Source organism: Bombina bombina, chromosome 8, assembly GCF_027579735.1.
Source record: "Bombina bombina isolate aBomBom1 chromosome 8, aBomBom1.pri, whole genome shotgun sequence".
NCBI classification, from domain to species: domain Eukaryota; kingdom Metazoa; phylum Chordata; class Amphibia; order Anura; family Bombinatoridae; genus Bombina; species Bombina bombina.
This window is the reverse complement of record NC_069506.1, coordinates 58,266,853-58,282,273: the sequence shown is the minus strand read 5'-3', so window position 1 is coordinate 58,282,273 and position 15,421 is coordinate 58,266,853. Positions and strand designations below refer to the sequence as shown.

General features: G+C 37.5%; 1 protein-coding gene across 1 annotated transcript in view; it reads right to left on the bottom strand.

Annotated features, from left to right (window-relative positions):
* Positions 1-15,164, bottom strand: part of PLEKHG5 (pleckstrin homology and RhoGEF domain containing G5) — a 185,837-nt gene extending 170,673 nt beyond the window's left edge. Inside the window, 2 exon segments of the mRNA XM_053690951.1 lie at positions 12,648-12,777; positions 15,084-15,164. Coding sequence (XP_053546926.1) covers positions 12,648-12,777; positions 15,084-15,164 — 211 coding nt within the window.
* Positions 15,165-15,421: the final 257 nt, after the last annotated feature.

Sequence of the window (15,421 nt, the reverse complement as noted above, 5' to 3'; positions counted from 1 at the left end):
TACCCTTACCGGAGGCGTGTCAAACCCGCCACTTTTAAAAAGGAAGTATTCACCACAATGAAATTATCTCTTGACAAAGTCGGGTCACAACCCGACGAAACGCGTAGAGTGTACCTCAAGAACAGACTACAGTGGAGCAGCTGCTGACAGCTTCAGACAGTGAGTCCATGACGTCAGGTTTACCCTAATCATTTCCGGTGGCGTCCTAGCCTCCCCGTTACCCGCTCCACAGGATTGTAGATGAACAGAGGAGCAAGAGAAAGAATCACCCTCTCTGGGAATTAACTAAGGACCTGGAATGGTGGTGACTTTTTTGTGATTGCATTTTTATTGTTTTATGTACGTTTTCTTGTACACAAGTGCTTTTATCTCAGCTCATTTTTGTAATAAATGTTTTTATGCTCAGAGGTGGTTGCGCTCTGTCTCTTCTCTTCTTGTGTCTAAACAAAGCTTATGCTTATGTAGGAAAATATATCAAGCTGTTTTGCCATGTAATGATTAAAAGAAAACATATTAAAGGGAAAAGAAATTAAATTTACATTGATTCAGATAGAGCATGTCATTTTAAGACACTTTTAAATTTGCTTCTATTTTCAAATGTGCTTTATTCTCTTGGTATCCCTTGTTGAAAAAGAGGAGCTAGTTGCTGATTGGTCCCTGCACACATTTGCATTTTGTGATGTATTTCTACATTGACTCTTATTTAAACTTTATTGGAAAATTTGCCAAACACTGTCATAAATGGAAAAACAAATTGTTACAAAAATGGATTTCTTCATTAATCTTTTTTTTTTTTTACATTTCTATGCTCTATGTCATAGCTGGGACAATATGTTTAGACTGGAAAATTAGTAAAACCCATTTTTTAAATTTCTGAATTTATATTGAATCATTCACCACAACTTCCTTGGTAGGGAGTTCCACAACTTGACTTCCGTTAATTGAGAGAACGCTTGGCTTTGTTGAAATATAAAGATACAAAAAATGCTTTGGGAAAGTAATATATATATACAATGTTTCATTATTCACAGTCAAACAACTTTTCAGCATACTTTCATTAATTTGAAAATTGTGGGTTTTCCAATTTTGAGAACTGGAAGTGCTCACTGCATGCTTCAAATTAACTGTGCTATCTGACTGTCCCTAACTGGCTTCAGCAAAGTTGATAGGATACTGAAAAACAATGCACATTGCTAATGAAAATAAATTGGGGATTCCTGTCTACTCCAATTGTTCTATTCAGCAAATCTACTCCTATGATAAGAAAAACAAACATGCAAATACTTACATTAACTGTGTATCAAGCGTGTTTCCAAAATTGTTGAGGTTGTAATTGTTTTAATCACTTAGCAATAGGTTCTTGTTTTATGTGTAAGAGATCATCTATTGTACACTTTACCAAACTACCGCTAATTAATCTTTATAAAATATAGGTGAAATGATGTTTAATGAATTTTGAAAATGATCTTACAATATCAATGAGGATCCACATCATTTATTAATCAAGCCCATTGATAATTAGCTAATAAAATATTCCATTAACGCCCTTGGTTCTTAGAGTTGCGAATACATTGTAATGTTATATGTTGTTGTTCTCTGTAAAAAACCAAGGGGCCGATTTATCAAGGGCCAAATGGCCCCTGATGAACCTGTTTCTGCGTGAGCCTTCAGTCTCGCCGGAAACAGCAGTTATGAAGCAGCGGTCATAAGACCGCTCCTCCTTAACTGGTCGGCTGCCGATCCTATACGATCAGGTATATTGACACCCCACTACTAGCGGTCGATGGGTTGCGAATCTGCAGGGGGCAGCATTGCACAAGCAGTTCACCAGAACTGCTTGTGCAATTTTAAATGCTGACAGCATATGCGGTTGGCATTCAGCAATGTCTGTCGGACATGATACACTACAGCGTATCATGTCGGACAGACATTGATAAATCGGCCCCCTAATGGTTAACCCTACCCTTACTGCCTAAACCTGCCTACCATCCTAGAGTTTCTGAACTCTTTTCCTCCTCCTGATTTATATCTATGGAAACATTAAACAGATCTCGTTCCTCTTTCTGTGTGGACAGAAACTTGATGGACAGTTCCTCATAGGGTACATGATGTCAACTAAGTTGTAATAAGGAAAATTATCAGTGAGATGAACTAATAAAAGGATATTACTTTTGTAAGATAAAAGTCGCTTTTTCATGCCTCATCATAACAGCTCGATATTTAACAAACCACAATCCCATTCCAGTATATAAGAATTCCAACGCCTAACCACTGTATTGCAACTCAGGGGATTTACTTATAAAAGCCACAATTAAATCTACTAAAATTGGTCAACAATATAACTGTAAATTCTAATTAGACACACACAAAAAAGTGAAAAACTATAATGAACTGACATATGACAAACTTCTTAGCCGGGTTTTCCCAAGCATTTTCTACAAACTTTCATGGAAAAAAATGAATGTTGAAATAGTGAAAGTAACACATGGCAGCTAATTAATTCAATATTGGTGATGACTTTCTTTGATTTCAGAGGTTTTTCCACTTAAAGTGAAGGTAAAGTAAAAATACTATTAAAAACAGGGGCCCTTTCATTCATCAAAGTTTAGAAAGCAGCCGTTTTATTTAAAAACGTACTTTTCTTCTCTTCACAGCCGGAGCAGCTTCCCCCGCATGGAGATCATCTCTTCACACGTTAGCAATGACTAATCAGGCTTCCTCCAATCAGGGCATGGCCTCAGGCAATAAATCCCCTGGAGGGAAAGCCCTGCTACAGTAATTTGTAAATGTTTTAACAACTGAATCAAATACACCTATAGTGTTTTTGTGGGTTTTGTAGCTTTAAACTCTTGGGGGGTAGATTTATGAAATCTCGTACGGACATGATTTGCTGTGGCGAACATGTCCACCCTACATCGCTTAATGCCGACAGCATACGCTGTCTGCATTTATCATTGCACAAGCATTTATCGTGAAATGCTTGTGCAATGCCACCCCCTGCACATTTGCGGTCAATTGGCCTCTAGCAGGGGGTGTCAATCATCCCGATTGTATCTAATCGGGATGATTGCTGTCCGCCACGTCAGAGGTGGTGAATGAGTTAAAGAGCAGCGGTGTTACGACCGCTGCTTCTTAACTTTTGTTTCCGGCAAAACTGAATGCTCGCGTGGAAACAGCTTTATCCACAGCATAATAAATCTACCCCTATGAGTTTGTGTGATTTCCATGTAAACATTACACAAGTTATTCCGGTCTATAGCACCAGTGGAGACTCACCACAAGTACCGGAGGAGAGCTACCTGGGAAGCTCCTCAATGACCAAGACCACTTGACTTGCACTATTGGAGTGCGCTCCCTTTCTGGGGATTTGTGCATGGGTGATACTTGCAATATTAGGCCCTCTTTTTATATCTTTTGCAGTGATTATTGGATCTAATTATTAAGAAGAGCTAAACCTGGCATTAGACATAAACTATCAATTCCAGCCTTTCCCTTAATGCGCCTTGGTTGTATCTCTATTTTCTACTACAAGTGGGACTCAAATACATTTTAGAGCTGGAGAACTGTCACAACATTCCATCTCCATTTCCCCACAATGGCATCCTGAACAAATGATAATGGATAATGATTAACAAACACCGGAACCGATAAACCAAATAAAACAACCACAGAAATCTACAACGGAGGATTTGGGCTCATTTTACCTTAAATCCCATCCCTATTGCCTCCACAGCCAATCAGCATCATTGACAACATGGCCAATATACAATGTCCCCTATCAGTGAGTGCTTTCTTTTATAGTGGGTAAATAGAGTTAACTGAGGCCATGGGGGCGATTTATTATTGTCCGCTGCACATGGATAAATGCTGACAGCATACGCTGTCGGCATATATCATTGCACAAGCATTTCTTGTGAAATGCTTGTGCAATGCTGCCCCCTACAGATTCGTAGCCAATCGGCCACTAGCAGGGGGAGTCAATCAACCCGATCGTATCTGATTGGTCTGATTGCTGTCCGCCGCCTCAGAGGTGGCAGACGAGTTAAGGAGCGGCGGTCTTAAGCGGTCTTCTTAACAGCAGCATATGGCTGCATTCGGGGGGTTGTTAAATTGGCCCTTATGTGTGTGATTTTTGTTTGCAATTTAATTGAATGGCATTTATTTTGCATTAAAATAGGTTTTAATGTCAGTTACTGATAGGTATATTTGGTATTGATTTCTGTATTGATTTTGCAACTGTCAATCACTTCTAGGCATGTTTTAATTCATGATTTTGTATTTATTTTTGAAAAATTATTACATATTCAGTATAATTTATTATCTGGTGCAACTCTATCGCCATCACAGTTGTTGGAAACCCTGGACTGAGCCTGCACATATAGTTGGCCCACATATGTTAATGGCCGATCTGTGGGTGATTAACATTTATCAAGCGCCTTTGGCTGTTAAACTCATTGGGCCGAATGGCCCTTGTTCCCCTTGTTTTCGCACTAGCCTTCAGGCTTGCTGAAAACAGCAGTTATGAAGCAGCGGTCAATCCGCCCGATCCTATACATTCGGGCTGATTGACACCCCCTGCTAGCGGCTGATTGGCCACGAATCTGCAGGGGGGCGGCATTGCACAAACAGTTCCCAAGAACTTCTTGTGCAATGATAAATGCCGACAGCGTATGCTGTCGGCATTTATCGATGTGCGGAGGACATGATACGCTACATCTTATCATGTCCGCTCGCACTTACATAAATCGCCCCCCAGTGTCTATAGAACATCTTCATAATTAAACATGGATAGACCCCTATGCCTAATGAGGCGCTTATAGACTGTACTGGAATATTGACATTGTAGCTTCATTTCTTCTTTGTCACCATCCTAATCTGTTTCTTATTCTGGTACCCTTGGGGACTGGGAGAACCTGGATTATTCTAAAAAGAAATGTGATGAGTTCTCCATTTACAGAATCCATATGTATTTTTGGAAGATTGTAACTACTTATTCATATTTTTGGGACATTTATCTTTGCAAATTGTTAATACTTATTCACATTTTTATTGGGGTACTGTTTATATTTATTTGTGAACTCATGCTGGGGTGGTTATTTATGTATGGTTGTACATTAGATTTTATTGCTGCAGAAACTAGTCTTGGCCTAGCATTTGCCAAAGTAGTAACAACAACTCAACTTGCTGTTTTAGAAGACAACCTAAATCTCATCACACTTCTGATTGGCTGCCTAGTTTGTGCTTGACTAAAAGGTTCAACATTTGTTCAATCTCCGTTGCTGGACTCTTCTGAACATAGACATTCTCCTCTCTCTCTCCCTCAAGCAAATGGACTACTCATCAATCACACAGGTTAGAAAACAGAATAATTAAAACTTTATTATCGGAATGTGTGCAAATAACCATTTTATAATCATGTTGTGTCAATGGGGTATATTTATTAATGTGCGAGCGGACATGATACAATGTAGCGTATCATGTCCACCGCACATTGATAAATGCCGACAGCATACGATGTCGGCATTTATCATTGCACCAGCAGTTCTTGTGAATTGCTGGTGGAATGACACCCCCTGCAGATTCGCAGTCAATCGGCCGCTAGCAGGGGGTGTCAATCAGCCCAATCGAATTCGATTGGGTTGATTTCTGTCTGCGGTCTCAGAGCAGGCGGACAAGTTATGGAGCAGCGGTCTTTAGACCGCTGCTTCATAACTTCTGTTTCCGGCGAGCCTGAAGGCTCGCACGGAAACAGGGGCATCAAGCTCCATTCGGAGCTTGATAATTCAGCCCCATAATCCTTTATGCCTTAATGATTGCTCATTGGCTCTAGGAAGCACTTTTATCCAGATACTTTATTGTTGATTTTTTTTTTAAACAATTTTAACAGAGCAGGCGAACAAGTTATGGAGCAGCGGAAGGCTCGCCGGAAACAAGGGGCATCCATACGGAGCTTGATAAATCGGCCCCATAATATTTAAAAAGCAGTTCCGTTGTGTCCATACACTTTGTGGCAGCCATGAACAAACATGATGTTAATATTTAGGGAATTTAATGTAAATAAAATAAAAATGTTTGTAAAAAATATAATCTGAGCATTTGAGAAAATGATAAAAATTGAATCCCAACAGTAACACATCTTGATTCTTTAAATGATTTTACTGTTGTTTCCTCCTTTTCAGACACTATGGGTGGCATAACCAATCAGAAACCTGCCTCTCAGCTTCGTATCTGTGACACCCTCTTTACTTTCAACATTTTATGGCAGTGGAAGAAACACAATTATCAAAGTTAAATTACATGAAAGGTGGGAAAAAATAATAAAAGTCCATTAATAAGTATATTTTACGCCTAATTAAACATTTTATGAGAAATTACATTTTCAGTTTACTGTCCTTTAAATCAGTGTGTTACAGTACTGTTTATAGTAATTATGTTTGATTCTATACCATTTGAAACAGCAGATAAATAATTATTATTTCTACCCAATACAGAAAGTTAACAGATGTTTATTTCAGAAGAAAGTATCCGTAGGTGGAAGGCAGAGTTTATAAATTCATGTCTCAACCAGAAAATTCAGCCCAAGCCCAAAGAAAATTACAAACAGCAAAAACGCTTCCTTCTTTTAACATTAAAGATAAAAGTGATCATAAAGTTAATGAACAATTAGAAGCCTACGCTGCATAACATGTATATTCTTTGAAAAGGTTCAGTAAAAACAACAGAAAAGAGTTTTAAAGAGGCATCATGTTTGAATGCAAGGTGTGGCTATGGAACAAGCAGCCTTTCATTAAAATACATTGATTATAAAGTCTACTTTGTCCCCAATGAAACCAATAAAATAAACAAGAGTGTTAGGAAAATAAACTGCTTTACAGCTAATCGTATAACCATTGCATGTGTATATAACATAGTTTAGGACAAATCTTTTCTATGAACTCCACTAGACCGCAAGAACGGGGTATAGACTGAACTCTATCAATTGGATACACTCAATATTGGAACTGGTGGTCATTACTAAAGACCTTGTAAGCCATTAACACTATGCTCTTGGGTATCCTTGATGATGGGGAGAGGGGTCAAATGGCTCCACCCCAAACCAAATATAAATCTATCCTTTTAAAATTGGTAATTTGGGATTTAGCATAACTTAAAAACTCTAAAATTGCCATTAGTATTTTCGTTTAGATAATAATAGTTTAAAATGTTCTTAACCAGTTGACTTGAAGTTTAGCCATACTAAGGTCAAAACTAAATTTGTGAGCTAAAAGAGGCTTCTTGAATCAGTCCTATCTCCTGAACATTCTCCACATATTGACATTTTTTCAGGAAACAAGCACACACAAAACGCATAGGGGCCAATTTATCATAGTGCGAGCGGACATGATACAATGTAGCGTATCATGTCCGCCGCACATCGATAAATGCTGACAGCATACACTGTCGGAATTTATCATTGCACAAGCAGTTCTTGTGAACTTCTTGTGCAATGCCGCCCCCTGCAGATTCACGGACAAACGGCCTCTAGCAGGGGTGTCAATCACCCCTCAGAGCAGGCGAACAAGTTATAGAGCAGCGGCCTTTAGAAACTTCTGTTTCCGGCGAGCCTGAAGGCTTGCGCGGAAACAGGGGCATCAAGCTCCATTCTAAGCTTGATAATTCGGCCCCATAGTCCTTTATGCCGTAATAATTGCTCATTGGCTCTAGGAATCACTTCTATCCAGATACTTTATTTTTTTTTTTTATAACATTCTTAAGCTTCAAGTTTCCATTACACAATTATTGAAACAATACATTTCCCTGCTTTTTTAGTTTTCTGCCATTTAATTTCTCTAGTTTTTAAGATATATGATAAATAAAAATGTACTTAGCCCCTTGACTGCACTGCATTGCTATAATTGCTTGATGCCCTGTGTTTCTGGCGAGCCTTGAGGCTCGCCGGAAACACAAGTTATGAAGCAGCGGTCTAAAGACCGTTGCTCCATAACCTGTCCGCCTACTCTGAGGAGGCGGACAGACATCGCCGGAAATCAACCTGATCGAATACGATTGGGTTGATTGACACCCCCTGCTAGCGACCGATTGGCCACGAATCTGCAGGGGCGGCATTGCACCAGCAGTTCACAAGAACAGCTGGTGCAATGATAAATGCAGAGAGCGTATGCTGTCGGCATTTATCGATGTGCAGCGGACATGATCCGCAATATCGGATCATGTCCGCTCGCACCTTCTTAAATATGCCCCCTAAAAACTAAATGAAATGTTATGACAGTCTGCTACTTCAAAAGTCCTTCTGCACATTTATGAATTAAGGAAATACATTTTCATTTTTTTCTATTGCACATGTGAGAGAAAAATCACAATAGCAAAAATTGGAAGCTTAAGTTTTCTGGACCTATTAAACGGATTTTATTCAAAGAAATTTAAGACTACTCTACGTTTTAAAATCAGTGCAGTAATTTGGGATGTAGCATTGTCTAAAAGCTTTAAATTGCCAAATAGAAAACAACTGTTTACATCATAATAAATGATAACGTACTGAACAAGTTTACTTGAAGTTTTGCAGGTTTGGAGTGATTGTCACAGTAAGGTCAACTACCAAATTTGCTCATCCTATTAGCAGTCAGAGCCCACTTTTTCAAGACACTTTTTAATGTGTTAAAATACTTATAGCTTTTTATTTTACACTAGATTTGCACTACCTGCAAGCACCTGGTGCCAGTCTTTTAGCTTTAACAGGCACTGGGTGAAAGATACACCCCAACATCTTAAAGGGACATACTAGTCAACATTTAAATGCACATAGATTAATTACATCTTTGAATAGAAACATATTTGCAATATAAATGTATTGGCAAAAATGCTTCTAGTAAAAGTTATCACTGTGTTAGTGTTAACATTTTTCTCTGCACGTGCATGTGAAGCATAGCTAGATATTGTCACTGCACCCACATTTTAAATACTGCAGCTGCTCAGATCATCACTGGGGCTTGTGTCATGTCAGCAATTAACAAATTAAATAATTACCAGATGGTACAAGCACCTTAGGCTCTCTGGGCATGTACTGCGTATAAAATGCTGGTGTACGTTGCATATGTAAATACTCTTTTGAAACAGCTTTAGCTTTTATTAAAAGCATTTTTGCTAATACATGTATTTTACAAAATTGCTTCTGTTCAATACTGAAATGCATCCATGTGGTTTCCAATTCTGTCAGGAATATCCCTTTAATCAAGTTTTTATTGTATTGTAAGACTTGAACAGGCCCTGTGAGCAAGATAAGACTACAGTTTTACAGTAGTGTTCTCTTCTGTGAGTATCATACTTGAGCTAAAAGAGGCTGCTTCTTGAGTCCGGGCAATCCCATGAGCCTGATCCACTTTGCAAGCTTTGTTAATCCTTAGTTGAGCACATCTGACAAGCTGTCCTTGTAGACAGTGATTATTACAAGGTTTTCTTTTTAAGTTTGCGGAGAGAAATGATACATAACAATAAAGATTATGAATACCATCATAACTGACAAAGTAAAAACAAAATTTGATTTATAACTAAATCCATCTACTTTTTTTTAAACATAAACGTAGAGGCCAAGGAAGCGTCTTTAGAATAAAGAAAAAGGTGTTTCAAACTACATCAAGTGAAAATATTTCCAAAGTTTATTAGGTATGACACAGTGGCTCAGCCACACCTAAGGGCTGAATTATCAACGGCCGAACGGCCCCTGATGCCCCTGTTTCCGTGCAAGCCTTCAGGCCCAATTTGGACATTTCCACTTAGGGGTGTACTCACTTTTGTTGCCAACGGTTTAGACATTAATGGCTGTGTGTTGAGTTATTTTGAGGGGACAGCAATTTGCACTGTTATACAGGCTGTACACTCACTACTTTACATTGTAGCAAAGTGTCATTCCTTCAGTGTTGTCACATGAAAAGATATAATAAAATATTTACAAAAATGTAAGGGGTGTACTCACTTTTGTGGGATACTGTAAATAAAAATCTATCTATATTTGTATATCTATATCTCTATATCTATGTATCTTTCTTTTTTTTTTCTCTCTACCTTTATATATAACATGTTCCTGTATTATTGAGACACCATCTGTTCCTGCATCACCGCTGGATCCCCCTGGTGGGACAAGGACACCATTTGCTCCTGTATCACTGAGATACCATCTGTTCCTGTATCATTGCTGGGACTTTGTGGTTCCGGTCTGCTTGTGCTGTACAACAGTGCTTTCCATCACGTGAGTAGGATACATACTGCTCTCCTATAACCTCTGCTGTGTTACAGTCTGATTTGCACTATGTGGCGCCCTCTACCTTTTCCATTGTAGAAGTTCAGTATGGCCTAGCACTCTCGACAACCGTTATTGTACTGGGGTGCACTACAAATATGCAAATATAACAAAAAATAGAAGGCACTCACCGGATTTAACAAGGGGTGAAAACACTTTATTCCCTTATGTGTAACGTTTCGTGGAGCACTCCCCGTCTTCAGACAATCATAAATAAACCTTAAGCAAGGATTTAAATACCCTCTTACCTCATTAACAATCAAACCACATGTGAAGTCCAGCAGTTGCGTGACCCGGTGCGCGTGTCATCAGACGGCGTCCGTTGCCTAGCAACCTGCCAGCATTTGTCTATAACCATTACCATGTAATTTTAGACATAAATAACACCTGTGCTACGAAACTTTACTTAAAACAAATGACTAAATGCTATCAGTATGCAATACAACTAACTGACTAGACCGTATTTTAAATAAGTAAATACTGAACAATGTTAAAAATGTCTGCAAATCATAAAAAAGATCAACTAATTACTTGCAGAACAGTTGTACTGTCTATTCGCTAATAAATATGTTTAGCAATGCTAATAACTATGCTGATAATATTCACTGCACACTCTCAAGACATACCATATTTCACATATGCTTAAAGGCGGTATAGCATGAAAATACTAATATAGATACGCAGAGGAACAAGAAGTAAATTCGAAATAAACTAAGAAAAAATATTTAGAAAAAATATAAATAAAAAAAAAATAAAATAATAAAAAATAAATAATAAAAACATAAGTAAAACGGGCAAAAATTAAACAAAAAATAAACCTAAAGAGCCCACGACCAGAAACATATAGAAAAAAACAAAAAAATACAAAAAATACACAAAATTTATAGGGAGATTGAAAAGAGGTGAGACTAGAAAGAAGATAGGAAATGGAAAATAAGAAGAAAAAATAGAAAAAGAAAAGAAAAAGGAGAGAAAAGAAAAGATAAGGGGAATGAAAAGAAAAAGAGAAAGAAAGGGAGAAAGAAAGAAAGATAGAAAGAAAGAAAGAAAGAAAGAAAGAAAGAAAGAAAGAAAGAAAGAAAGAAAGAAAGAAAGAAAGAAAGAAAGAAAGAAAGAAAGAGAGAGAAAGACAAGGAGAGCCTGCCACTATCAGAGCAACAGTTAGGCTATATTATCCAAATTAAACTTTAAAGGAAACTATGCCATTCCAGTTTCGTATTAAGGCCCTTCGGGGTAATAGTGTCCACTTCAAAAGTCCATCTTGTTTCTTTCTGTAGGAGTATCCTATTCCTATCTCCTCCACCGCTGAGTGTAGGTACATGGTCTATAATATGATATCGTAAGTCTGATACGTTATGACCTCGTTCAAGGAAATGTCGTGCTACCGGTTGGTTAGAGTCTCCTATACGTAATGCTTGACGTATGGCACTCCGATGGTTGGCCATCCTTGTTCTTAAGTCGTCACATGTTTTACTCCTGCAAACAGAAGCGAGGAGGATCTATCGCCTGAACACTGTGCAACCTAATGGACTCAATACTGTCATAGACTGGCACTGTTTTTTATGACTTTGGGACTATCTTGTCATCAATAATGAGGGCCCACATCTGTTTGCCTGTTCCTTGTGCAGACCATATTGTTCTAATTACATGATACATGTCACATATATCTCACTCACATGCACTTATTATTAAAGGGACACTCTACACCAGAATTGTTATTGTTTTAAAAGATAGATAATCCCTTTTTTACCCATTCCCCAGTTTTGCATAACCAACACAGCTAGGTTAAGCTTTCAACTAAGAATACCAATAGAACAAAGCAAAATTGGTGATAAAAGTAAATTGGAAAATTGTTTAAAATTACATGCCCTATCTGAATCATGAAAGTTTATTTTGGACTAGACTGTCCCTTTAAGCTCAGACAGATTTGTGCATTAGCTTTGCTGTAAGTAATTACACACTATATTTGTTTACTATGTGACTACCTTTTGGCGGTTTTTTTTTATCCTAATTGGGGGGTGGGGTTTGTGTAATATTTGTTATATTTTGTTTGCACTTTGTATACACTGTGTCTGAGGAAGGGGATACTTTGTCCCCGAAACGTCACTACTTTCACAGTAAAAGATTATTTTGGAAAGACCAGCGAGTCCCAGTTTTGTGTTTAGCTCTCTGTCTCTCTCTCTCTCTATATATATTTTTTTTTCTTTCTATCTATCTATCTATCTATCTATCTATCTATCTATCTATCTATATACAGTATGTGATATGTGTGTGTGGTCATGTTTGCTTACCAGTTACAACTGGCACAATTTTAAGTAAAATTATGTCACAAAGAAATCAATATTTTTCTTACCTTGAGGTGGCAAGTCAAAGCGTATGTGTCTGTCAAAGTGCATGTTGCTGTGAAGTTTGACATCACATGACTCACACAAGTTCAAAGGATTTTTTTGATTCATTTGCTGGCAGTCTGCATGGTGACATACCTGAAGTACAAAATAAAAAAAACAGCCATTACTATCTTTAAGTATTTAAACCAGAAATTTAAATACAATTTAAAAAAATAGTAGCTTTTAAACCATCTTGCAATTGTATGCAAGCTTGGGGATTTTTTTGCTAATTTCCTAAATTATTTCAATCCATTAGACGAGCCACTATTTAACACACACACACACACACACACACACACATATATTTATTTAATTCAGAATATTTGAGAAAAGAATATGACACAGTAGAGTTAAATGAGATACTGTGAAAGATGGGGGATTACAGCACTCTATAAAGAAATTCCCTACAAATCTAAGATATAGATATAAGGCTGGAGGATTTTATCAAACCAAAAAACAAGGGCACACAGGCTCAGGTAAGTGCAAATGGGTTTATTACAAATATAAAGCAGCAAGGACTAAATCAGATTTTCAAAATCAGTGAAAATAATGTTAAATCACTGCAGTGGGTGACAACTACAAGTACTGGGCATATACTGTATGCTTACTTACATATAAACAATGCAAAAGGTAGCAATAGCAATAAAAAGATTCCCAGATAAACGTGGAAATAACAAAGTGTGTAGCATATTTCAAGACACACTATTACAAAGCTCAATTGACATGTTACATATTATATACAACCTGAACATCAATGTTGCAACTGTCCTCCATAAAAGGTAATTTGGCGATAATAGCCATTAGAAGCTCATTGTCCTGATCGAATTAAAACTGGAGTATGAGGTAAAAGACGTCCTCCAATATTTGCAGTCTTGAGAATAGCAAAGGCAGTGACCTCAATCAAACTTTCAGCAGGTGTATTCATCAGGTGTGGATAGCCAGTAAACCGAGGTAAGAACGTCCTCTAAAATCAGCCAAATAACCGCTATATGATGTAAGAAAGCAGTAGCAGCCAATTTAGACAGGATAGGTAGTTGCAACCCAAATGACATATACAGCCTTACAGTTGTCTCCGGTAAGTGTTGTGAAGTCCAGGTTTTCACGTTTCAAGGCAAACTGTTGGACCGGGATAGCAACCTCCGACATCCAGTACTCTTATTTACTCCTCCACATAGGTCGCGTCTCCTTGCTCATAAGGAGACCGACTGAGATAAATCGAGTATATTCGCCTCTGTACTCCAGACTTCCAACTCTGCTTTACTGCTTTAGAAAAGTGTCAGTCAACGTGCTATTCGCTCCACATTTCTGAGAAAAAGCAGGGGCCTCGTCAGTACTGTCAATCACCTGTATCTCCAGCCTTTTGTTGGTTTTAGCTCTTGTAGGTGTGGTTTCATTTCAGCTGTCACTTTATTTCATTGGCTATCAAGGCCAAACCTCCTATTGCTACCAACATTTAGATACAATGTATAGAGAGGTGATACATTATGTATAAAACCCATCTCATTCACCGAGACCCATGTGTACCATTATACAAACATAACTAATAACTATATACAAGGTGGGATGGAGAGTCAATAGTTCAGGAAGGAACCCGATGTTTACATTAAATGCTAGTAAATAGGATAACGTTTAGAAAAGGCATTGTTCTGTAGCAAAAGATAGGATAGAAAAAAAAATTTGACCTGCAATTTAAGAGAAATAAGATATATCAAATCAAGGGAATTTTCCTTTAAATTACTACTAATATTAACGAAAAAAGAGTCATTGCAAAATTTATAGATTATATGCACTTAGCCCAGAAAATATGCATATTCTATTCTTTCATTCAAACCATGTGAGGAAACTGTTTTTAAAGGGACATTAAACACTAAATACATGCTAGATAGAATGATGCATTCAAAGAAAAGATTAGTCCATGACTAACATGTAGATGTATTTTTTAAAGTTTCATTAGTTGTTTAAAAATTGACAAAATAAGTGTAAAGTTTTAGTGTCTATAAAACACTGGGAGCTGCCATGTTGTAACTTGTGTTACCTTCTCTGCTGTGGCCAATTAGGGACAGTTATAAATAGGTCACTAGAGTGTGCAGCCAATGGTTGTGCTGGATTTAACAGTGTTCTGCACTTCCATTTCTAACAGGAACTGAAAAGCTCACAATTTCAGAATGGAATTATAGGCAAAGAGGACAAAATAAATAGTGAAAGTATATTGTAGAGCTGTTTTATTATACACAATTTATCATTTTATATTACCATCTCAAAGTGTTTAATGTCCCTTTAACGTGTAAGTCCATCTTGCTTCCTTATTTAGACGGTATTTATTTTCATTGCCTCCTCTCCCATTACTTATTCCTCTGTCAATTCCTACAAATTTTTAAAGAGACAGTACTGCTATTATGTACCTCTCTTAAATGACGAACTACGCTAGTATCTCTTTCATAGAGGATGTCATCTCTATGCTCCTGTACTCTGTCCTTGGACATCCGTTTTGTTTTTCCAATATAGAACAGAGGACAGGAGCATTGTAAAAGATAGACAACCCCTACTGAATTGCAATTAGAAAAACATCTAATATTAAACTGTTTATCAGTATTTTCTGAAAAGGTTTTGCATTTAAGCATGTATGGACAATAAACGCAGTGTCCACATGGGAAATTCCCTTTGACCTGTTGGTATTTTTTCAACCAATTACTTTCAGGTTCAGACCTTACAAATCTACTTTTTACTAACTTATCTTTTA